This window comes from Cervus elaphus, chromosome 12 (genome assembly GCF_910594005.1).
Source record: "Cervus elaphus chromosome 12, mCerEla1.1, whole genome shotgun sequence".
In the NCBI taxonomy this organism is placed as follows: Eukaryota; Metazoa; Chordata; class Mammalia; order Artiodactyla; family Cervidae; genus Cervus; species Cervus elaphus.
The window spans coordinates 64,792,599-64,815,971 of record NC_057826.1 but is presented as its reverse complement, the minus strand read 5'-3'; the positions used below and the strand labels follow the sequence as shown (position 1 = coordinate 64,815,971).

The following is a 23,373-nucleotide window of genomic DNA, read 5'->3' as shown; positions in this document are numbered from 1 at the left end:
CTGACTCTGGCTAGGTCAGTGAGTTCCTTTAGGCCTGGATGCTCATTCCTGTGAAGTTCTACCCCTGGGTTGAGGAGGAGAGGGGGCAGCTGAGTGCTCAGCTGGAGGGCTGAAGACGGGACACTAGCCTGGGATGTAGATGTCCCAGGCTTAGCTGCCTCCAGCGTGTATGCAGGCTGATCAATGACAGGCCTTACTCTTGTGAATGAGCAGGGCCCCAGCCTCATCCTGCCACCAGAGACTGCTAGCATCTCAGAGATCAGCCCCCAGAGGGATGGGGGCTCCTGTTTATTTTCCGAAGGCACAGGTGCTCATAGCTAATGGCATTTGCTATAATTCTCTGATAAGAAAACAACCTCTTCCCAGAATCTACCTCCCACCCTGCTTCTCCCAAGCCAGGGCCTGTCTTCATGTGGGATTTGAGACTGTGTCATAGGTGTTAGGCTTCCCCGGTGGCTCAGTGGTAAAGAATCTGCCAGCAAAATGCAAGAGCCTCAGGAGCCTCAGAGACTCAGGTTCAATCCCTGGGTGTGGAAGATCCCCTGGAGAAAGGCATGGCAACCCACTCCAGTATTCTTGCGTGGAGAATCCCCATGAATCCCCATGGACAGAGGAGCCTGGCGAGCTACAGTCCATAGGGTCGCAAAGAGTCGGAGATGACTGAGCAACTTGGCACAGATGCAAGCACAATAGGTGCAGTGAATAGCTGCATAGAAGCCTCCTACAGCATATGGTGGGGTCAACCCTAACTGCCACAGGTCAACCCTAAGTGACCACTCTAAGTGTGCCTCAAGGGGCCCAGTTGGCCTGAAAGATTCTGACTCCCCAAGAGGGTAGGGGACACCTTTGTTCTTTTGCCCCAGCCCTGAGGGCGGAGGCAAGGAATGGCCACATTTGGGTGGGGAGTGGAACAGAAGGGTGATGTCATTTTCCAGTGGTTATGGCATCAGGGCTGGCAGAAGGGGAAGTGAATCCTCTTCAAACCAAGAGGCAGGGCTTTTCCACTGTGCTCTGGAAGGAACCTGGCGCCCAGTTCAACTCTTAAGGGCTTTTTCCCCAGCGCATTTCAGTTGAGGGGCACTCTACTCTGCTGCCCCCCATTTCTCAGAGAACAGAGGCCAGGCATAGGCAGAAAATCTTGGGACAGGGTTCTTTAGTAGGAGTTAGAAAGAAAAATAAATAAACCTCATACAGTCAGGAGAGAAAATAGTGCTGACCTTATCAGACAGCCACAGTCGGGGGCACATGCTGGGAAGTGCCCCCAGGTCTCAGAAAAGGGGTGATCAGGCTTTGGGTGGGAGAGAGCACAAAAGGCAGTCTTTCTCCCCTCTCCCCCAGCCCCAGTTGTCTCAGCGGCCTGAGGGTCATACAGCTGAGGCAGCTTTTCCACATCAGCCTCCCATCCCCCACAGGCAGGAGGCAGGAAAGGCATCTCAGCCTGGGATCCTGGGAGCAGCCATCCATCCCCAAAGAACTGGAAGGAAGTGCCAAACTCTGTATCCGGGAACTGACAATGAGGTCAACTCAGGGCAAGCCGGAGATGGGGCCTATGAGCCAGGCTGAGTCGCCTGCCTTAGGGCAGGAGTTTTTGGAGTTTGGCCCTGCTTGAACTACAGGGGCAGGAGTGGAGGTTCCAGGCGGCCAGGTCTAACCCTCCAGGAGAGGAAACCGAGTCCAGAGTGGCTCACTAGGAAAGGCAAGAGTGGGGGGCCAGGACCCCATTTTCTGCCTCACAGGTCATATTTTTTCCCTCAACAAATATGTGACACTTGTTCAGAGAGGAGGGGAGGAGGAGCAGGATGTTGGCTTGGAGAGGGCCTCAAGGCCTCAGAGGGGTCCCACATGGTTCCAGCCTCCACCTTAGCCTGCAGCTGAGGGAGGGGCTCCAGTGTCCGAGGGAGCCCCAGCTTCCTGCACCTCAGAACGCAAGGGGCCCTCTCCTCCAGGGGTTGGAGCCATATCCCAGAAAAGAGTGAATGTCCTTGCAGGATGTCCCCATGGGATGGGGGCATCAGAGGTGGCTCTCCTGGGTCTCTGCCTGCTCTGCGAGTGTGTCCTGCTCACACAGCTCCCTGGAGACCACGCAGGGTCTCTCAGGCTTGTCCTCCTCCTCAGAGGGGAAGCAGGCCTGGAGGCAGGTCCTCACTGACTCCTTCACTTCCATCTCCAGGCCCTTCATCTTGGCCTCGTACTCTGCCATCGCCTCCTGCTGGAACTGTAGGGACAGTGAAGACCACCCCCTGGCTCAGGATGGGCCACCTGCCCCGCCTCCCTCCCCAGGACAGTGGAACCTAACAGGGAGATGCCTGGTTTGTTTAGACTGCCCAGAAAATCAGGGTGGGAAGTGGAGCCCATCAGGGGGTTTCTCAGGGGAGGGTCTGCCAACCAAGCGAAGACATCTGCAGAGATGCCTCATGACCCCCTGGGAACCACAGCCCTGACCCCCCCAGGAGAGGGGCCAATCCCTTTCCTCCCACCTCCTGACTGGCAGCTCCCCAGAGCCCGGTCCCTTTGCACCCTGGAGCCAGGCCAGCTCTGCTGTGGGCCTGGGTAGTGGTCCACACCCCTCCACCCCCACCTGTTTTTCCATCTCCTGGATCTGTTCCAGGCAGGCTGCCTGCTTCTCCTCCAACTTCTCCTGGTGCCTCTCCAGGTTCTCCGTCATCTGGGCAGGAGTAAGTGGCAGATACAGACCCCTTTAGGCTGGTGTCCCAACCTCTGCACAAATACTAGAACCCTGGATGGCCCAAGGGGTAGCCCCACCCCTGCACTGCCACCTGCCCCATCCCTAGCTGCATGGGCCAACTGAGACAGTGCAGCTCCTAAGGGCAAAGTAAAGGCCTGGGACCACCTCTTCCCTCAGAGAGAGTGTGTTTGGGAAGAACATAGCTCTCACACACCTGCTTGATCACCTGCACCACCTCCTGGATGTGGGAGTTGTTAATCTCTCTCTTCAACCTGTTGGAGTGATCAGAGTTTCAGATGGGATAAGAGGCTGCTGAGGAGAGCTGGGTGGGACAAAGTCTCCACAGTGTGTAGGCAAAATGAGAACTTCGTCATAGAATCATCTGTGGCTGGCACATCTATGTCTGGTCTGGGAACCAGCCAGAGGGGTAAGCAGAGGACCTGAGGAGCCTTTGGGAGCCCTGGGGGCCTTCTGAGGGAAGGGGCTTCCTCACTAAAATGCATTGTTCCTTAAGGTATGCATGGGAAAGTGTAGGTGCAGATCAGCTGTCCCAAGGTTTTGCTTCCCTCTTGGCATGTTTAATTTTCCCTTAAATTCTCCTCTCTGCTCAAATAGTGGTGGCATCTGTGTTTTGCCTAAGGAGGACATTCTCTGATTCAGAGGTGACAGAAGTGGAATCACCTTTCAAGAACCAGCAGACTCCGGGAAACAAGTCAGGACCCCCTTGTAGGGAGGCCCCTTCCCACCCGAGTGGTTCCTGCTCAGTAGGGGGCCTGGAGGATGAGTCCTGTGCCTCCCCTCCAGGACTCACCTCTCCTGAGCCATCTTGTCTGTGGTGACCTTCATCATGGCCTGGATCCGCTCCAGCCTCTTGGCCTCCAGCTTCTTCTTCATCTCTTTGGTGTCACTGCAGAGAAACAGGCATCAGGAAGAAGTTTCCTTCCGCCTGGGACTTCCTGGAAGGTAAGAGTCAGGAGTAGAAGGGAGGGCAGGCCGTACGTCTCCAAGGTCTCCTTGAGGGTCTTCCGCTCTGCAGCCTGTTTCTCCCTGGCCAGCTCCATCATCTTGGTCATTTGCTGAGGGAAAGGAAGAACCGGCTAAGCCAAGCAGAAGAGAAGCCCTTCGATGCGCAATGTGCCGAAGGTGGGGTCGGGCCGTCGCTTCCTCCCCTCCCCTCCCCTCCCCGCCCCTCCCCTCCCTCCCCTCCCCCTCCCCTCCCTCCCCCTCCCTCCCCCTCCCTTCCCCCTCCCCCTCCCCTCTCCTCCCCCTGGCACCTGGGCCGCGTGCTGCTCCTTGAGCTTCAGGACACACTCGCACTGCTCTTCGCCCAGCTGCAGCAGCTCCAGCTCCAGACTGTCCCTCAGCTCTCGCAGGCGCACGTCCTCGCCCTCCGGGCCTTCGGCCGATGCCGCCCCGGCGGTGTCCTCGCCGGGCAGGGTCCTGAGACGGCCACGTGGGAACACGCCGTGAGCCCCAGGCCGCCCGCGCCGCCGAGGGCAGAATGCCGCCGCCGTCGCCACCGCCCTTACCTCTTTTTGCGGGATCCCTTGCCCGGGCCGAGCTTGCGGCCCCGACACCCGCCGCCGCCCCCCGCGCTCGGAGGCCCGAGCCCGGCCAGCTGCGCCGCGCCCCTCTGCAGCAGCTCCTCCCAGCGCCGCACGCCGCGCCGCCCCAGTTCCCGCAGCTCCTTCTCCTGGCGCCGCTGCAGCTTCACGACGCCCTTCAGCTCCCGCAGCTCCTCCAGGCTGGCGGTCTGCGGTTCTGTGGGGGCCAGGGTGAGGCGTGCGCCCCCCGGGAGCCTCCCCCCGCCACAGAGTCCCCGACCCTCCCCAAACTGGACCCCCACGTTTCTCGGACTCAGCAGGCCTTACCCGCAGCTTCTTTCGTGGCCTCCTCCCTGGCCTTGGCCCCGGCTGCTGCAAGAGCCAAAGGCGAGGCTCTTGGGGTGCCCTGCGGGCCCCTGGGCTCGGCTGCTCCCCGCCCAGTCCCGCGACAATGTGGGCCGCCTGCTGAGCACTGCCCAGCCCGAGGCTTCACACGCAGCTGTTCCCTCCCCAGGTGAAAGTCTTTGCTTTTTTATTATTATTATTATTTTTTATGAAAAGCTGCTGCCAGGCTGGGATGTGCCTATGCGTGCAGCGGCAAGGTCAAGACCCTTCGGATAGGTGGGAGGACCCCGAGTGCGTACCTGCTGACCCATTGCTTGTTGGAGCCGATGCCCCATTGACCTGGTTGGCAGGGTGATTCCCAAGAGGGAAGGGACTCTGTAGGAAGAGCGGATTGGGAAGGTGCCTCTTGCCCTGAGCCGGGAGTCGCCCCCACCCTCATCTTCCTGCAGATGGGGCAGGCCTGTGCGGGGCGCTGGCAGGAGCCCTGACAACACAGACCTCGGGCTGGCCTCCCATGGCTTCCTTGAGCTTCACAGACTTCTTATCATGGGCACTGAAGAACTTGATAGGGTTAGCGAGGGCCACCGTGAGATCTGGGTGCACAGGGACATGGTGGACCTGGTGAGGAGATGTCCTTCGGAGCCTCTCCCATCCTCACCTGCCCCAGGATGCCCTGTTCTGCCTTCCTCTGGAGGCTGGCTTGAGGAGAAAGGAGAGAGGATGGACAGCCTGGGGCTCCCAGCATTCCAAGGACCTCCTACCTGCCCAGGTGTCAGGCACATAGTCCTTCATCTCCAGGAAGACAAACAGCGCGGGCATGGTGAGCGGCATGTTGCTCTCATTGTGCAGACAGAGATGGTGGTATCCTGTGGGACATGACCAGGTGACCAGTGAGCCAGAGCCCACTGCTTCCAGCGCTGCTCACCAGCAGCCCAGTACTCAACACTCCTGCCTTTAGTCTGGTTCCTGGCTGTGTGATCTTGAGTAGATTACTTTAAATCTCTGAGACTTTCCACATCTGTGAAATGGGGGTAACAGTGTCTACCTCATGTGGTTGTGTGCATGCTAAGTGGAGTCAGTCGTGTCCGACTTTGCGACCCTATGGACGGTAGTCCATCAGGCTCCTCTGTCCCTGGGATACTCCCAGGCAAGACTACTGGAGTGGATTGCGATGCCCTCCTCCAGGGGATCTTCCCGACCTAGGGATCGAACCTGTGTTTCCTGCAGCTCCTGCATTGCAAGCAGATTCTTTACTACTGAGCCCCTGGGGAAGCCCACTTCATGTAGTTATTCTCTAAATAAAGTGAGAATGTGTTATAAGCTGTTAAAGCATTTTAAGTGCCCAGTGAGCGTCAGCTGCTTGGGAAACTGCCCCAGTAATTCTGGAAAATTAGAGACATTCTGTTGGGTGGGCAGAGGCCTCAACCTCTGTCAGTTTCCTGGAGAGGTGCTATTCCTGCCGCACTTTCTCAGGCTGATAACATGATAGGGCTACCTTCCTGAAGCTGCCATCTGTGGATGGGATCCTGATACTGGTCTTGGTCTCAGACCCACTGGGAACAGCAAAGAAGGACCCCTGTCCTTACCAGAATTCAGGGCACTGATGGGGATGATGCGGTGTCCAAGAAACTTATTGCCTTCCTCCATCACAGCGACTCTGAGGGAAGCCAGCTCAGGCATCAAGATCTGGTGAGAGTTCAGGACAGGGCAAGCTGGAGTGGGGAGGGGGCAGCCAGGCTTTCCCCCTTCCTGGCTCCAGAAATCTAGGGTCAGTGTGAGAACATGGCAGGTGTTACCAGATTTGGTGAGGACAAAAGGCCCAGTCTAAGCCACACACATAGCCATCCTAACAACTCATGTCATAGCTGGTCCACACGGGGCAGAGAGCTGGATATGTGGCCTGGGGCTCCAGGGGCCTGCTGCAGACAGCCCTTGGCAGCTTTGTCAGCAAGTATCCAGTGGAGGCAAAAGACCCCCATGATTCATTGGGCCCCTGCACCCTGGTCTGGGAATGCACATTTCTGCCTCTAATCCTAACATGAACAAGCATATGCATACACACCTGTGCACACACACAAAACCTGCCCACCAAGTAAATTTCTGTAAACTTGGTTTTTGAACTCTTGAAACTCAGGAGGGCACAGGTGAGGGGTGGGGAGAGGAGGAGGTTCAAAGAACTCCCTTTATGTATTTCCTCTTCTACAAGTAGAGACCAAGAAGGAGGGGCAGGTCCCAGCCCCTGTTTGCCATGGGCCCCGCCCCACCTTCTCAAAGACAAAGGGCTCCTCCTTCCAGACCGGATTGATGGAGTTGGTATTGGGTGACAGCTTGGTGCGATAGCGCCTCTTGGGATCTCCCGGAAGGCCAAACAGCTCCACTTCCACATAAGTGCGCACACTGCGTTCTGACAGGAACTGCCCAGAGATCACCTGGAGGGGTGGGGTGTGGCACTGGAGATCAGTATCAGTTTCCCACTCAGGCCATGCCCGGAACCTAAGTCCTCCAGCCCCCTGGCTGAAACATCCATTCTTGGGTACTGGGAAGAGCCCCGTTCAATTCTGGCCACAGAATAGAGGCTGTGTGGCTCAAGGATTACAGCTAAGCTCTGAATCCAGGGTGTTTCCAGCCTTCAGGGAAGAGGTGTGGGCTTCCCCACCTCCCTCTCCAGTGAGGAAGGAGCAGGGCCCTCCCCCAGGGCCTGGGGCTCCTGCTGCCCCACTCTGCCCACTCTTCTCCCCTCCCCCAACCTGGCCTCAGCCCTTCCCCTTGGTTTCCATGGGGACCAAGAGGCAGCCTCCAGTGCCGAGGAGGAGGCAGTTTCCAAGGCAACTTGCTACTGCACGAAACTGGCTGGGGCTGAAGTTTTCAGGATATCAGGGGAGGGGGTTGGGAATGGAGGGGTGGGGCTCCTGTGTCTTTTTCCTCAAGACCCCAGCCCTCCCAGCTACTTGTCCACCTCAGGGCCTTGCCGTAATGGAAAGGGTGGTGGCTACCACCACGTCGATGCGGTCCACTGAGAAGGGATTGAACTGCTTGTCCGACCGACGCATGAACTCATGCTTGAGGAGGTAGCCACTCTGCCCGTTGAACTCGAAAAGCGCCATGTTCTGCTGCATGGGCAGGTCTGGGGGGACAGGGGCAGTCAGGCAGGGAGCCCCAGCTCTGAGTCTGCACACAGCCTCTCTTTCCACATTTCCCCGCCTTTCCCATCTTGTGAGCAGGGAGGTTGGGACGGCCGTGAGGATGAGGGTTTCTCATGTCCCATATTGGTTCCTTAGGGTCTCATCTCTCAGGAAGGGCCCCCAGCCTGAAGTCAGCAGGAGCAAAAGCCATGACCGGACCTCACACTCAGAGTGGGAGCTGAGACCAGTGGAGCAGGGGTTCCCACAGACCCGCTCAGTCTGAGCAGCCAGAACGCCAGAACCCTTGCCAGCACCCTGGCATCACCACATACACACTGGTGTACCTGCAGTCACACAGGTGTGAGCTGATGCACTCAACACTCACACACCTGCACGTGCACCCACCTAACTGCATCAGCCTAAGTTAGCTCCCCCAACATCAGCTCCCCCAAGTCTGTTCCAAAGACCTCCCCCTCCCCAGGGAAGGGGTAAAAGTGGGAGGAGCAAGGGAATGTTCTTAAGGGCCTGATCATGCTCTTACCCATCGTCTGGAAGTTGAGGGCAACCATCTGACAACCAGCGTTCCAGAACATCTGGGGCATGTAGTTGGAGGAGTCCATGCGGGTCCCCTTGGGGTAGATGCGGCTCATCTGGCGCTTGTTGTAGCTGCCATGGAGTATAGGAACCGGGAGGACCACAGACCCACGAGCCTCATCCCAGGCCCCCCGCCCCTCCACCCCACCAGGGACCCTGGCTACAGAGGTCTCAAGGATACTCCACAAACTGCACTGAGGACTTGGAGAGCAGATCGTAAGCCTTGAGCTCCGTGAAGGAGGAGATAACATAACTTCGGTTCTTCTCTGCATAGAGAATGACCGAGAGTCCACATCAGGATGTCCCCTCCCACAGGCCTGCCCCCCACTTTGGTACAGCTAACACTTCACTTCACCACTGAGGCCTGAGGGTTGAGGGGCCAGGCCCAGGGTAGGAAATGTGCAGATCTCTGTGGGTAGCAGTGTGTCCTGGGGTAAAGGGTATGCACAGTGGATATACACAGGGGTGGATTGTGAGTGCCAGAGTCCTGGAGGGTGGGGTGCATGCCCTGGGCACACACAGAGGGGTGTGGGGAACACACAGAGATGACCCCAGGGATCAGGAACACTCCATGAAGTACAGGGCGCAGGGGTTAGAGGCCCACAGCAAGAGTGGTGCCCAGGAAAGGGCGCAGGCTGGAGGTTCAGGGATGAGAAGCATCGCAGAGTGGACACAGAAACAGGTGTTGGTGATGGGGACATGCATAGAGGGTGAGAGGAACTCACTGTGAGCATGTCTGGAGAAGATAAAGGTAAACAGCACGGGTGCACTCAGAGAGGGAAGGGGACAGGGCACTGTGCTCTGGCTGGTGTCTTTGCCGACCACCCCCTCCCAGGAGTTCTCGGGCCCTGGAGGCCGCAGGAGCCCCGGACGCCCAGCTGAGGTGGCCTGTTGTAAATGACCTGCCTGTCACCGACACATTCCAGAGCATTCTGCGTGCTGCCAAGTTCCCGTACAGTGACAGCACACTGGCAGCCACTGCCACTTAAACATGCCCTTTGCCTGGCTCCTCTGCTGGGTATTTATAGACAAGGCTCCCAGCCCAAGGGAGGGGAGGACCTGCCTGGCTCTCAGCCCCACCCATCAGGCTGCTCTGGTGTCAGGACACACTTCCTAAGGGCCTTCTTCTGCATCGAATCGTGACTTCCAGCTTCCCACCACCCCGTGCTAACTCACGGGCAGAGAGCTCGAAGGAGATGAACTTGGTGGGCTGGATGTAATTGACTAGGCTGGACATCTCCTCATAGGCCGTCACCTCCAGGCCCGCTGTGCCCTAGGGAGGAGGGGGAGGGTAGAGGAGAGGCCAGCAGAGGGCCCAGGGACCTGGCCCCACACCCCCGCCGGGAGGACTCCGCACACACCTCATCTGATTGCATCTTCTTTATCCCTTCTTCATCCAGGTTTCCCGACTCCTCCTCTTCTTCTTCTACCTCCTCCTCCTCCAGCTCAGCCCCTTCCTCACCAGCCCACACTGCAACATACAGCTCTGTCAGTGCTGGGGGCACCAGGAGACCCTACACCAGGCTGGCTCTCCCCTCCAGGCCCAGCCCCTCTCTCCCATTCCAGATGCTTCCCCATGCCCACGCCCACCCCCACTCCTCCCAGGCTGACTCACCTGTATCCTCACCCACAGGGGCATTGGGTGGGCTGCTACCCTCAGCCTCCCCATCCGGCTCCTTGCCGGAGGATGCAGGGCCAGAAAACTGGTTCTTCTTGTTCTTGATTAGGATCTTGCCTCGGAGATCCTCAGGGCTGGGCAGGGGGATGCCAGGTTTCAGCTGTGGGAGAAGAGAGAGAGGCCTCAGCCATCTCCTTACCTTCAGGGTATAGCCTAAGCTCCTTCAGGCCAGGCTGCGTTCCACTTGCCCCCTGCCTACTTCTCCAGCCTCGTGTCTCCTCACTTCACCTAGTGCCCCAGTCCTCTGTCTGACCCAACTTACTGTAGCTCCTCAGTGATGTTTTCTCACCTTATTCAGTCTGCCTGGAACACCCTTGCCCACTGTCATCAAGATGAATCCATTATCTCCCTCAGGTTACAACTTAATCATCACCTTCTCCAGGAAGCCTTCCCTAATCCCCAGGACCAGATCTGGAGCCCCACGTGCTCCTAAAGCAGCCACTGGTTGTAATGGCATGGTTACTTGTCTGCCTCCCAACTAGAGAGTAAGCAATCTGAGCGCTGGGACTGGCCCCTTTGCCACTAACATGTCCCTCAAGCCCAGCATTGTGTCTGACATGTGGTAGACAGTAGGACCCAACAATCCTCCCAGGTGAGCCTCAGCATCCTGGCACCCTGCGCTGGGTCCACAGCCCTCAGCCCCAGATGCCCCACAGTGAAGTCTGCTCACCGGGAACTTCTCCAGGGGTTCTGTGAGCAGCATATCCCCAAACATCGTCCGGCAGTACTCGGCCATCTTAGCCTGTTGGCGGGGTCTGCAGGGAGCAGACGTAGGTGGTGTTCAGCTGCTCCTCTCTACCCTCTTATCCATCTTTTTGTGCTCCCCGATGACCCAGATCAGAGGCTCAGGAATTTGGGGAGTCAGGGACACAGGCAGGAGAGCCCTCAGTCCCAAGGAGATTGTGAGGAGACCTGGGAGGGAGCTGGAAGGCATGGCTAAGAGGCGGGGGAATGACTGTGGGGAGGGTAGCAGCAGGTGGGAGATGGGGCCAGGGTAGAGAACAAGGCTGGGTGGCCTGGATACACACGAGTCCACGTGGTTTTCAAATGACAGGATGACCGGATAAGGGGAGGTCTTAAAGGCACTTTCTGCAATGGCTTCGATTGCTTCCTGGAGAAGAAGAGGACCCCATGGGGAAGAAGGAAGTCAGTGCTGTGTTACAGGCTTCCACTCCCCCAAAGGCACCATTGTCCACTCTCCAGTTTCAACACACATACAGAACTGGAGGGCGACTCTTGGCCCCTGTCCCTTCTGGTCCCCTCTAGTCCCCACGCTGGTCCAAGGCCTGCCAGCCATCCCTCCTCTCCTGCTTCACCACCCCCAACCCACAAAGGCTCTTGGCCCAGGGCCCTTCATTAGTGCCACTGCCACCAGCCTCTGCACACCGAGTCTCACCTTGAAATAGATGTCTGTGGTCATGGTGAAACCGTGGGTGATGATGGGCTCCTCGTCGGGGGGCTTCCCCTTCCAGCAGTCCAGCTCCACGCAGCGGCAGCCTGCCAGCAGCACTTGGCGGTACATCTCAGCAGAGGAAAGGCCTGAGAACTGGCCGGCTGAGCCGGAGGAGGGGTGAGGGGCAGGGGCTTCACTCAAGGGCAGTCCGGCTCCGCCCCGCCCCACTCCCCCTGCAGGGGATTCAGGGGACAGGGACAGGGCCCAGAAGAAGAGAGGTTGGCTGTGAGGTTGCCGGGGCCCACCTGTCAGGTAGGTGTTGTGGGAGGAGTTGATGAAGTAATGGTTGAGCGGCTGGGTCATGTCCTGGTGCAGCAGCAGCTTGTCCTGGGCCAGCACACTGTTCTCCGGCCCGCAGAGAAACCACACCATGCCCTCGGGGGACAGCTGGCCTGGGGGACGGGGTGGTTGTCAGGGCTGCAGCCTAGCCCCCGGAACGGGAAAGGTCCACAGGGGGCCCAAGTTTCCCTCCGTCCTCACCCCGCTGCACGTTGATGCCGCTGGGCTCGTACTTGTCGATGAGGCCCTGCACTTGGTCAGGACGCGCTGGCGGAAACAGCAGGGAATTGAGCCTGGAGTCGCGCTGTTTCTGGTTGATGAATTTGGCCAGGTGCTCCTTAGTCATATAGGGTTTGGCCTTGGAGTGGCTGCAGGCCAGACAGAGGAGCACGGGTCCCCCTCTAGATCCCCTGGGCTGGGGTGAGAGGGGGCTCAAACAACCCCCTTCTCCATCAACACCACCTAATTATCAGCATGGCAGGTGGGAATTTCAGCCACCACCCCTTCCCCAAGCCCAGCCCAGCCCAAGACGCTCACTAGGAAGTGAAGATCTCATCTATTTCTGGCCGAGGACAGAGGCTCATGAGGAAGCTCTTGTACACGGACTCTGGGAAGTCCTCGGGATTGATGGCATCGTTCTGGGAGATAGAGAGTCACTGATGACTCCTGGGTCCACCTCCCAACACTAAGAACCTCAGACTAGGCCCAGCCCTGTGCACGGGGACCTGGGGAGAGGGACGGCTCAGGGGACAGACAGAAGAGCATCAAGGGCACCCTGAGCCCCTGCTTTGCAAGGCCCTTGTTGCTGAGCAGACAGCATCTTAGCTGGTTTGCTTTGCCCCTGAATTGACCTCAGCTAGTCACTCCCCAGGTGGCTCAGTGGTAAAAGAATCGCCTGCAATGCGGGGAAATGCAGGTTCAATCCCTGGGTCAGGAAGATCCCCTGGAGGAGGAAATGGCAACCCACTCCAGTATTCTTGCCTGAAAAATCCCATGGACAGAGAAGCCTGGAGGGCTATAGTCCGTGGGGTCATAAAGAGTCAAACACGATTGAGTGAATGAGCATGAGTCTCTTGGCTAAGACAGAATTTGAACTAAGAATGACCAGAACAGGGAAGGAAAGAGGTGAGAAGCAAGTAGGGCTGTTTGTCAAAGCTGTGGGCTATCTTTTTCTTTTTAAGTGAAGGATAAATTTTCAAAAGAAAGCAATTTGCATACAAACAATGCACCTAACAACAGAACCTCAAAATGCATGAAGCAAAATGGACAGAATTGAAGGGAGAAATAGACGGTTCAACAACAATAGTTGGAGACACCAAAAAGCACAAGGAATGATAACAAAACATAGACAGATTGGACATCATCCAAATTTAAAATGTTTATATTCTTTCAGAGAAGGTTAGCATGACCCCTGTGCAAGGATGACATGTAAATTCATGAAGTGCTCCATATTGTTTTAAAAATTGTATTCCAAAGGACACTGTCAATAAAGTAAAAAGACAAACCACAGAATGGGAGAAAATATTTGCAAATCAGATATCCAATAATTGATCATGCCACAGTAAAAGACAGTCCAATTGAAAGATGGGCAATGGATTTGAATAGATATTTCTCCAGAGACGATATGAAAATGACCAATAAGCACATGAAGAGATGCTCAACGTCATTAGCCTTGTGTGCTGGGCTTAGTGACTCAGTTGTGTCCGACTCTTTGCGACACCATGGACTGCAGCCCTGCAGGCTCCTCTGCCCATGGGATTCTCTAGGCAAGAATACTGGAGTGGGTTGCCATGACCTCCTCCAGAAGATCTTTCTAACCCAGGGATCAAACCCAGGTCTCCTGTATTTGCCATTTGAGCCACCAGAGAAGGGGATTCTGCTGGGCCAAATTCTGAAAATCATCAGGACAAGGAACTCCTTTCTATGTTCCATTTTCTTCCTTCTGGAATAGGAATGTTTATAACTATTATCATATGCCTATCACACCACTGCATTTTGGAAGCAGAAGCCCTGTTGTCTTTTTCACTGATTCACAGATGTAATGGAATTTTGCCCCAGGGTTTTGACCTGTTGCTGATTTAGATGATCTAGATGAGATCTAGATTTTGAACTGATGATGTTTGGATGAGAGTTTAAACTTTAGGCTTGAGACTTTGGGGAATATTAGGGTAGGGTGAATATATTTTGCACAGGGGACAGACATAAATTTGGGGATCCAGAAGGCAGACTGGAGTTGGCTAAAGGCCACCTCCAAAAAAAATATGTCCATATCTTAATCCCCAGAACCTTTTAATGTCTCCTTATTTGGAAAAAGGGTCTTACAGATGTAATTAAGTTTCGGCTCTTCATGTGAAATTATCCTGGATTATCTCAGTGGGCTTGAAATTACAACAAAAGTGTCCTTACAAGAGAGAGGCATAGGAAGATTAAGTACATAGAGCAGAAAGTAATGTGAAGACAGAGCAGACAGAGAGATGTGGTCATAACCCAAGAATGCCAATAGCCGCCCAAAGCTGGAAGAGGCAAGGGAATATTTTCCTCTAGAGCCTCTGGAAGGAGCGTGGCCCTTGATTTTGGACATCTGGCCACAACAACCATGAGAGAATAAATTTCTGATATGTCAGGTCACCTAGTTTGTGGTAATTTATTACAGCGGCCAGGGAAACCAATACAACTAGTAAACATGTTAAAGGGTTTTGCACTTTTAAAAAACATTCTGAAGAAAATCTGGATAAACTGTGTGTGTCTGTGCTTAGTCGCTCAGTCGTGCCTGACTCTGCGACCCCCGTGGACTGTAGCCCGCCAGGTCCCTTTGTCCATGGGATTTTCCCGGTAAGAATACTGGCGTGGGTAGCCATTGCCTTCTCCAAGCTAATGCCTTCTCTTTAGCCTTGAAGTGAAGTGAAGTGAAATCGCTCAGTCATGTCCGACTCTTTGCGACCCCGTGGACTGTAGCCCACCAGGCTCCTCCGTCCATGGGATTCTCCAGGCAAGAATACTGGAGTGGGTTGCCATTTCCTTCTCCAGGGGATCTTCCCAACCCAGGGATCGACCCCAAGTCTCCTGCATTGCAGGCAGACGCTTTAACCTCTGAGCCACCGGGGAAGTAATTGCAAATCAAAACCACAGTGAGGGGAATTCCCTGGCAGTCCAATGGTTAAGACTCCACCCTTCCACTGCAGGGAGCACAGGTTCTATCCCTGGTCAGGGAACTAAGATCCCACAAGCCAGGGGGTGGAGCCAAATGGAAAAAGAGCATAAAACCACAGTGAGATACTATATCACACAGAATGACTAAAGTAAAGTAAGAAATAAAAAAGAGAGTAAGGTGAAGACGTGGAGAAATTGGAACACTTGTACAATGCTAGTGGGATTGTAAAATGGTATGGTCATTTTGGAAAATAGTCTAGCATTTCCTCAAAATGTTAAATATAGAGTTACTATATGACCCAAAAATTCCATCCCTAGGTATGTACCCAAGTGACTTGAAAACATATGTCCAGACAAAATCGTTCATAGAAGCATTATTCATAATTGCCAAAAAGTGAAAATGACCCAAATGCCCATCAACTGGTGAACAGGTAGGTAAAATGTGGTATATCTACACCATGGAATATTATTCCACATAAAGAGGAATGAAGTACTGCTAGATGCTACAACATGGATAAAGCTTGAAAACATTGTGCTAAATGAATGAAGCTTAAGATCAAAAACCACATATTGTATGATTCCATTTACATGAATTGTCCAGAATAGACAAATCTATAGAAACAGAAAGTAGCTTTGGTGGCATTCAAGAATTCTGTGCCTTTGCATTTCATTCCAAAAAAACCCCATCAGTTGTTTTCCAGGTTCACTCTGGAAAGCCAATATCGGTCTCAGTTTGGAGTAGAGGCTCTGAGCAGACGAGCTAGACTGAATCTTGGAGCCATCAACTACAAGCAAAGCTGGCTCAGGGGCTCCTACTATGATGCTGGAGAATTGACCAATAAGGAGGACGTGGCCAAGGTGGGAGCTCAGGAGGTAAGAGTAAAGAAGCGTGGATGTTGCTGACAGCAGCCAGTGATGCCCTAGCAGGAGCTCACTCGAACCCTCTCCCCAACCTCCAGCTTGCTTCCTCTGTGACTCATGGCACCAAGGGGTTCCCAGCTCCATAGAGCTGATCACAGGGAAGGATTCCTCCTGGAATTCATGTGGACAGGTAATCAATGAGGCCTCAGTTTTATTTATTTATAACGTTCCAAATTCTTATCAGGAGAAAAGACTCCATGGATTCCAGGTGGTACTCTATACTGAGGCACCAGTCAAGGGAGGATGGGAGCCTGATTCACCCTGCCAGGCAGGAACCCTGGCTCAGGGCTACGTCTGCCCAGACAGCTCCTTTTTGTAAGTCATGTAAGGTACCTCATGGGTGACCCCACATACAACTTGTAATTCAAAATTAATTACTTAAGTAAAAAGAAGGGGCTTCCCCGATGGCTCAAGTGGTAAAGCATCTGCCTACAATGCAGGAGACACAGAAGACCTGGATTCAATCACTGGTTTGGAAAGATCCCTTGAAGGAGGAAATGGCTACTCACGCCAGTATTCTTGCCTGAAAAATCCCATGGACAGAGGAACCTGATGGGCTATGGTCCACGGGGTCGCAGAGTCAGACACGACTGAGCACGCAAGCATACCAGTAGAAAGAAAGAAACTTTCATGTGCTGAGCTGAAGGAGTGTAGACCAACCTACTCTGAATCCGGGCACCTCAGCTGCCTGCCCTGATTCTGTCACTGCTCCTGATGTCAGGAATCAGTGGCTCTGGAGTTACCTGGCTTTTGGGGCTGTTGGCCAGGGCTGTACCATCATTTCTGCCCTCCCCATCCCCATGAGGTCTGCCCAAGTTACCCTCTAGCCAGAGGCAACTCAGGTGAGAAGGAGAATGCTGGGAGTGGGTTGGGGAAGGAGAACCACTCACCTTGCCTTTGGGGAGGTGGCAGGCACTGAGGGCAGCTTCCACCCGCTTGCGGTCAGCAGGGAACATCTGGAAAAAACTGAGGAGCAGAGAAAGTGAAAGTGAAAAGTGAAAGTCGCTCAGTCATGTCCGACTCTTTGCTACGCCATGGACTACAGTCCATGGAATTCTCCAGGCCAGAATACTGGAGTGGGTAGCCTTTTCCTTCTCTAGGGGATCTTCCCAACCCAGGGATCGAACCCAGGTCTTCTGAATTGCAGGCAGATTCTTTACCAGCTGAGAAAGGCATCAGGCAAAGAAGGGGTGTCAGGCCTGGAGAGGGAAGGCTTTGGAGAGCTTGGGGGAGGGGAGGGGAGGACGCATGGGGAGGGAATAGGGGAGACTCACTTCTTCACGGGAATCTTGCCCTCAGGGTTAAGCTGCATCTTGAGCTTCACAAGGCTGGTGGGCAGAAAGCAACCTGTTAAGGCCCAGTCCCGCACACTTAGCCCTGCATGCACTAAGGCCAGGCGAGGGGGCACTTACATCTTGTCCAGGAAGGTGCTGCGGGAGGCGTTGGCCGTCAGCGGATGCTTGGCCAGAGCCAGTACATCTTCAGCCCAGTCCTGCAGGACCCCAGAGCACAGCGGTCAGGTCCCTGACCCCAGAGGTGCCACCACACCCCACAGCCAGGCCTGTCCCTCGGGATTTCTGGGCAGCCCCCAGGACCCAGATCTGTGCCCCCCCACACACCTTGCCCACGTTCTCCTTGTAGGAGACGAAGTTATGGAAGGTGAGGTCCACCATGTCAGGACCGGATACCACTGTGAGCGTCTTCAGCAGGAAGTTGTCGGGGATGTTCATGTTGAAGACTTCCCGGAGCTTCTGGCTCTGCAGTGGGTGGTGACGCGGTGGGGATCAGCAGTGCACCCCCGGCTTTCCGCACCGTGGCTCTCCCTGTCTCTCCTTCTCAGTCGTGAAATCTGGCCCACTGGAGGGCATCTCATCTGTGCCCATCGTGGGAGCCACGGAAGGAGAGGCCCACAGGAAGAGACAAACCAAGGCCGTGGGGCCTGCAAGTTCTGTGTATTTTGTTTGCCATTTCTCATTTGAAGACAGATTCTTAGTCCCCAGATTCAGGGAATCTTGCTTCCCACCAATCCCTTCTTCCAACTTCCCTACCAGCATTAGGCAAAAACAGGAAAGCATTTAGAGGGGAGGGGAGAGAGGGCAAGCCACATCTCTCAGACAGCCTGGGGTGCTCTAGGGAGAGCTGGCCATGCAATGTCTCCATTCACTGTGTCCTGATACCAAAGCCCCAGCAAGCCAGGGGGCAGCCACACCCCTTCATGGCTCAGGAAGAGACCCTCTGCTCGCTCCAGAGATCAGGCTCCCCGCCCCCACAAGGACCCCTGCCCCGTGGAGCTGGTGGCCGTGCTGAACCTGGTCTCCTCCGGGCCCATTTACCTTGGGCATCTTGGCAAACTTCCCAAAGCGGGTGTCCCGGATGCTGGTGATATCCAGAAGCTCCATCTCCTGGTAGCAGCAAAGATGGGATGTGGACCGAGACATCAGATCGAGGATGAAGGGCAGGAAGCTTTGCACCCCTTCACATCTTGGCCAACTGCCTTTTCTGGATGCCAAGACTGTGGGGTCTCCCAGACTGCAAACTTCCCTTCTCAGCAAGCAGGCTCGCCTTCCTCATGTGACCCTCCTCCCTTCCTCTACAGCCATGCCTCCCCTGGCCACTCAAATTACTGGGGAGCTGTGACCTCATCTCCCCACCTCCATCCCAGATGCACTCTCCCCAGAGTCCCCCCGCCTTCTTTCTGCCCAGGTGCTGAGACTTCTCTGATCTCTCTGGACCCTCAAGGTTACCCAGAACCAGACAGGGAATCAGCCTTTGGCAGCAATTCTAATTCTATTCTGTCTCTCCAAGGGATGCTAAGGGTGGAGCATCAGGGCCGAGGTAGTCATGGTCCTCCTTGGGGTCCTCCCTCCCAAAACAGCCAGACCCTGCCCACAGGAGGTCGCGTGGAGCCACCCTTCCATGTCACTGTATACTGCTGGCATCCACACCTTCACCCCTGTGTCATCAAGAAGCTGCTTGGATTCGATGGATCGGCAGCAGCTCAGGGCCATGGTAGACAGGGGCTGCCTCACCTTACTCTGATAGGTCCAGTACAAGTAGTAGCCCTTGGGATCCACTCGAAGGATAACCGGAGAGGCTATCGTCGTTTCCTGCAGAGAGAAAGAGTCAGCCCCCTGCTCTGAAACTTCAGGCTGAGTGCTCCTGGCCCCAGCCAGGGGTTTCAGAGCTCACTGTCTGCCTAGGAGGTGGCTGTCTCAGGGGTCTGTGGGTATTTCTCTTTGTTCTCCAGAGCTAAGGGCAGGGTATAAGCCTTAAAAGCTCTGAACCAGGGGTGGGAAGGGGTAGAGGGTTGGAAATGACATTTCTGGAAGAGAAGAGGGTTTCCCCTCTAAATCCCAAATAGAAGTTCTCCCTTTAGACCCCAAGCAAGAGTCTTGGTCCCCACCTTACCCTGTGTTCAAGGCCCACAACTCAACCAAGGGGGTAGAATGTTCCTCACCAAGACTCCATGCAACCTCCAGGAGAGCTAAACACAGTGAGAGCCGAGAACCCAATCCCTGCAAAGCAGCCTCGCTTCCTTGCTGCCCAGTCCTCTCATCCATGGATCCCAACCACCCAACTGTCCCACATGCCTTCCCACCTCCCAGCACAAGCACCCAAACTTTCTTGCCTAAAATATCATCAAAGACTAGCTTCTGGAAAGCCTTTCCTGAGACATGCTGCAAAAACAGGGTAAGAGCCAGTTCTCAGACCTAGAAGCCTGTCTAAGAAATCCCCCAGGGCTCACAGACTGCCAGGAAACAAGCCTCTACTAGACCATGAGTTCTGTGCACCATGTTTGCTGAAGGAGCGAGAGAATGAGGAATGAACTCACTTCTGAACTCCTGTTCCACTCACAGAGCACACAGGTTACCTTTTATCTTAATGGTCTTTGTATGCACAAATAACAAGATACTAAAGATGAAGTTTCCAACAAGGCACAGTAGTCGCTACGTACCAAACCAGAACAAATGCAGAATTTACAAAGGAAATGGTCCAGAAAAAGTTTCTCAAATCCGGGGTGGTTAGGATATGAGAGGGAAGAGAACACTGCTAATTCTGGAAAAAGCTATGTTGTGAACTCCGTTCCCTTCCCTCCCCAAGGGAGGGTTGAGGTGCCTGAGCCCTCACCTTAAACTTCCTGCACTTGGAAAGCTTTTGTCACCCCCTAAGGTTGTGGGGTCTGACACCTGCCTGGGAAAACGAATGGGTGACAGATGGGCTGACTATTGGGGAGAGAGAGTCATAGTGGTGTGATGGCTAGCCCAAACCCCCAGAGTCTGTAGGGCAATGAATCCGTATTTTCTGGGTCCAAAATGGGCCTGTGGGAGAGAGGGGCAAAGCCAAAGTTGCAAGAAACTGAAAGTGGTAACTGGATTCAGAGGGGCTGAAGAAGTAATTTCAAGTGACCTCCTGAAATAGAAATGATAGGAGGACCCTGGGCTTCCCCAGTGGCTCAAGGATAAAGAATCCGTCTGCAATGAAAAAGCTGCAGGAGACAACGGGTTCAATTCCTGAGTGGGGAAGATTCCCTAGAGGAGGGTATGGTAACCCATTTCAGCATTCTTGCCTGGAGAATCCCATGGACAAAGAAGCCTGGCAGGCTACAGTCCATGAGGTCGCAAAGAGTCATTCACAACGGAAGTACTTAGCACAAACCCAGGAGGACCCTAAGTAAGAGATCCCCAGGGGCTTCCCTGGAAGGTCTGGTGATTAAGATTCTGCACTTTCATTGCAGGGTGGGGTGCGGAGGTTCCATCCTTGCTCAAGGAATTAAGACCCCCACATGCTGTGTGGTACGGGCCAAAAAAATTTTTTTTAATTAAGGAAAAAAAGAGATTCCCCAGTTCTGGGAAGGGGGTTGGTGGGTCTCCTAAGAATCCTCAAAAATATCATGAGAATAAAAAGAAGTCTTACCCTTTTGCCAGGCCCAGTCCATGATAGCAGCTGCTCAGTTAAGAGCTTCAGTACCTCTTTGCTCCCTCCCTCTGTGCACCCTACTCCTAGTAGGCATAGAGGAGGAGCAGGGGATCCCCCCACAGGCCTTTGCAGAGGGTCTGCAGCCCACCTGAAACTACTCTTGGAGGTGGGGTAAAAGATGGCATTCTAAGTCAGGTTGGAGTTTTGAGGTAACTAGTCTCTGAAGTTAGACTGGGCTTTGTGAGGAAAAGAGTCCATAGGCTTGTCTATTCCCCAAGAGCGAGCAAGTGGAATGTCTCATGACTGACTGATTGTCCTTCCCGGGGTCATAGGGGAGCTTCTCCCACAGAATACATTGTAAACGGGCTCTGGGACACAAAATTAAGTTGGGAGCTCATTACATCCCATGCACTGTGCTTATCCAATACCCAGGTCATCTGCCAACTGGACCAAAGGCAGTCTGAGACCAGAGCCTCATCTGGCAGGTGCATGTGCCCTGAGACAGGGAGCTTCCTGCTTGTGGGAGGCAGGGTCCAGGACCCTGCAGTGCCCTGCCTCAGGGAGGGCAGCGGGCCCGCTGGGTACACGGAGGCTGGCTTGCAGAGAAGGCCACATGGCACATCCCCATCCATAATGATGCTAAGGTTACACACATTTCCCAGAGGAACTGAGAGAGGCCACTTCACTTTTCATTCTGAGCCACTTCCCTTGTCCCGCAGACTCCTGGGATATACCTCCACCATGCCGCAGTGCCCACACCACTCCTGTCAAAGCAGAAAACCCCTTACCATGGGCCCCTCTCCCTAGTCATAGCAACCAGATTCCTCAGCCGAGCCCAGTCCCTAAGGCCTGAGAGCCTTAACTCATGGACACTGAGCTCCCTCATCCCACCTGTGAGGAGGAGGAACCAGCCCTAAGGGCCCACCCTTCCTGCCCCACCACCCAGCCTTCAGGTTCCCTCCCTGAGACCAGCCAGCTCTGACTCTCACACCAGGCCAGCCCAGCAGCCTCCACTCCCTGAGGAGGACCCCAAGCCCTTGCCCCTGCCTCCTGGAGAACTCCTGGCCTGTGGCGACACACACATTTTCAGGGTCCAGGAGAACCAGAGGCTAGGAAGCAAGCCCAGTTTGAGAAGGAGCAGACACCCTGGAGACAGAGGTGCAGGACACAGCGTGGTTTCCCCATTCCCTGCAGACAGGCAGGCGTCAGGGAGCCAGGCAGAGAGCAGCTGGCAAAAGCAGAAGTCTATCAGTTCCCTCCCAGGCCCCGGGGAGCAGAGCCTCCAGGTCTCACTTGCTCAGGGTCACCCCACAGCCGCTGGCAGGGAGTGGGACCTCCCCGGGACAGCCCAGGGTGGGTGGGGAGGAGCCGGTGCTTGTGCTGGGAGCAAGGGCCTGGCTCACCTCGGCTTCTGGTCCGGCCTTGGCTCTGGGGCACCTTTCCTCCCTCCCGCAATGAGACCAGGAGAAACACACCCTGCTCTTCTTGGGGGCTTGGGGGAAAGGAAGACCCAGACCCAAAGAGGCTTCCTCCTGCGACCACTCGAGCAGCTATCCTCCTCTCACAGAACCTTAGCCCCTGGCCGCCCAGGAACACGGGCTTGGGCACGCACCCTCACCCCTAGGTTTGTTTATCTGGACAGCTGTATCAGCTGCCTGGCCAAGCCACATGGGCGCCTGAATCCTGGCAGACATAAACCAACCCAGTCCCCCTGGCAAAGCCCGCAGCAGCCCATCCGCCACCCCATCCCCGCAGCAGCCCTCTCCAGCCCCACTCACATCATCCCATTTGATGAAGCGCTCCCCTTGGCTCAGATAGGCCTTCACCTTGGGGGGCAGCAGGACGGGGTTCAGAAGAGACATGTTGCCAGGCGTCCCTCTTGGAGAGGCTGGGCAGGCAGAGTGCCCGGGAGGAGGGGAGGAAGGAGGGCGGGCAGGAGGGGAGCCTAGCCGGGCTCACATGGCACCCGCCCCAGCTAGTCCGGAAGTCTGGGTGCTCCTGCAGCCCGCAGGGTGCAGGACTGAGCGCTTCGGCCAGAGGCCCATCTGCCTTTTAAATCAGCCTCCTCCCGCCAGCCTGCAGTGGGGGGCTGTGGTCACTGCTCCTGCCCCTGGAGGCCGGACTCCCCTCCCCAAAGCCCCCGCCCTCACCCGGCGCCTCGGCACTTCCTGCTCAGGGCTTCCTTCTCGGTGCTGCTCGGCCCTGAGAGGCAGGTCATGAGGTCTGGTCGCCTCGGAGCAGGGGCCTCTCAGTCCCAGATCAGATGCGGCAGGGGCATACGCTAGGGGTACTCTTCCCCAGGTGGACACTGAGGGGGAAGGGACCCCCACAGAGGTGGGGTCCTGAGCACCAGAGACTCTCTCTCAGAGGCTGAGGAGGAGGCTGGGACCCCCCTGAAGATGGGAGTTGAGGGTGGGGCAGGGTCCAGCTGGGATTGAGTGCTTTGAATAAGCAAAGTTTGCTGAACACCCAGCTCCTCTTTCTCAACCCTTCCTCCCCATGAAAATGAGGTGCAAGTGAGGCAACGGCACCCCTCACCTGTCACATGACTCCCTCCTCTCAGCCCTCCAGAGTGGCCGAGGCCTGGACCCTTACTGACCAGCCGCCACTCGGCACACAGCTGCCCTGAGCACCCTTCAGCCACCACCCCCCAACTGTGATCTCCTGCAGGCTCCCTCCTCTGC

At 55.3% G+C, this 23,373-nt stretch overlaps 1 protein-coding gene and 1 non-coding gene across 4 annotated transcripts; one reads left to right on the top strand and one right to left on the bottom strand.

The window, feature by feature from the left end:
* Positions 1 to 1,136: 1,136 nt before the first annotated feature.
* On the bottom strand, positions 1,137 to 22,845 carry PLCB2 (phospholipase C beta 2). Of its 3 annotated transcripts, none has more exons than XM_043920559.1 (32): positions 22,468 to 22,845; positions 18,802 to 18,879; positions 18,106 to 18,174; positions 17,392 to 17,529; positions 17,185 to 17,264; positions 17,047 to 17,100; positions 16,663 to 16,738; positions 12,239 to 12,339; positions 11,903 to 12,069; positions 11,668 to 11,814; positions 11,366 to 11,523; positions 10,998 to 11,080; positions 10,640 to 10,724; positions 9,907 to 10,069; positions 9,653 to 9,762; positions 9,468 to 9,564; positions 8,473 to 8,557; positions 8,239 to 8,363; positions 7,545 to 7,699; positions 6,840 to 7,004; positions 6,162 to 6,261; positions 5,337 to 5,441; positions 5,074 to 5,168; positions 4,875 to 4,950; positions 4,558 to 4,602; positions 4,216 to 4,447; positions 3,961 to 4,126; positions 3,686 to 3,762; positions 3,498 to 3,593; positions 2,901 to 2,958; positions 2,579 to 2,665; positions 1,137 to 2,215 (listed from the first exon to the last, which is right to left on the bottom strand). In XM_043920559.1, exons 1-32 carry the CDS (start codon positions 22,549 to 22,551, stop codon positions 2,012 to 2,014), a joined length of 3,561 nt encoding a protein of 1,186 aa, XP_043776494.1. In that variant the 5' UTR covers positions 22,552 to 22,845; the 3' UTR covers positions 1,137 to 2,011. The 3 variants fall into 3 exon arrangements, with proteins under 3 accessions (XP_043776494.1, XP_043776495.1, XP_043776496.1); XM_043920560.1 differs by having other exon boundaries at positions 4,558 to 4,599; XM_043920561.1 differs by lacking the exon at positions 4,558 to 4,602.
* Positions 13,055 to 13,157, top strand: LOC122706003. Its single transcript, XR_006344266.1, has one exon. It is a non-coding gene; the product is annotated as a U6 spliceosomal RNA (small nuclear RNA).
* Positions 22,846 to 23,373: the final 528 nt, after the last annotated feature.

Coding starts and splice junctions, on each gene's coding strand:
- PLCB2 (XM_043920559.1), bottom strand. CDS start 22,551: ATGTCTCTTCTGAACCCCGTCCTGCTGCCCCCCAAGGTGAAGGCCTAT. Junction 6,262..6,839: donor AGCCCTTTGTCTTTGAGAAG/GTGGGGCGGGGC, acceptor AACTCTCACCAG/ATCTTGATGCCTGAGCTGGC. Junction 4,127..4,215: donor AAGGGATCCCGCAAAAAGAG/GTAAGGGCGGTG, acceptor TGGCCGTCTCAG/GACCCTGCCCGGCGAGGACA.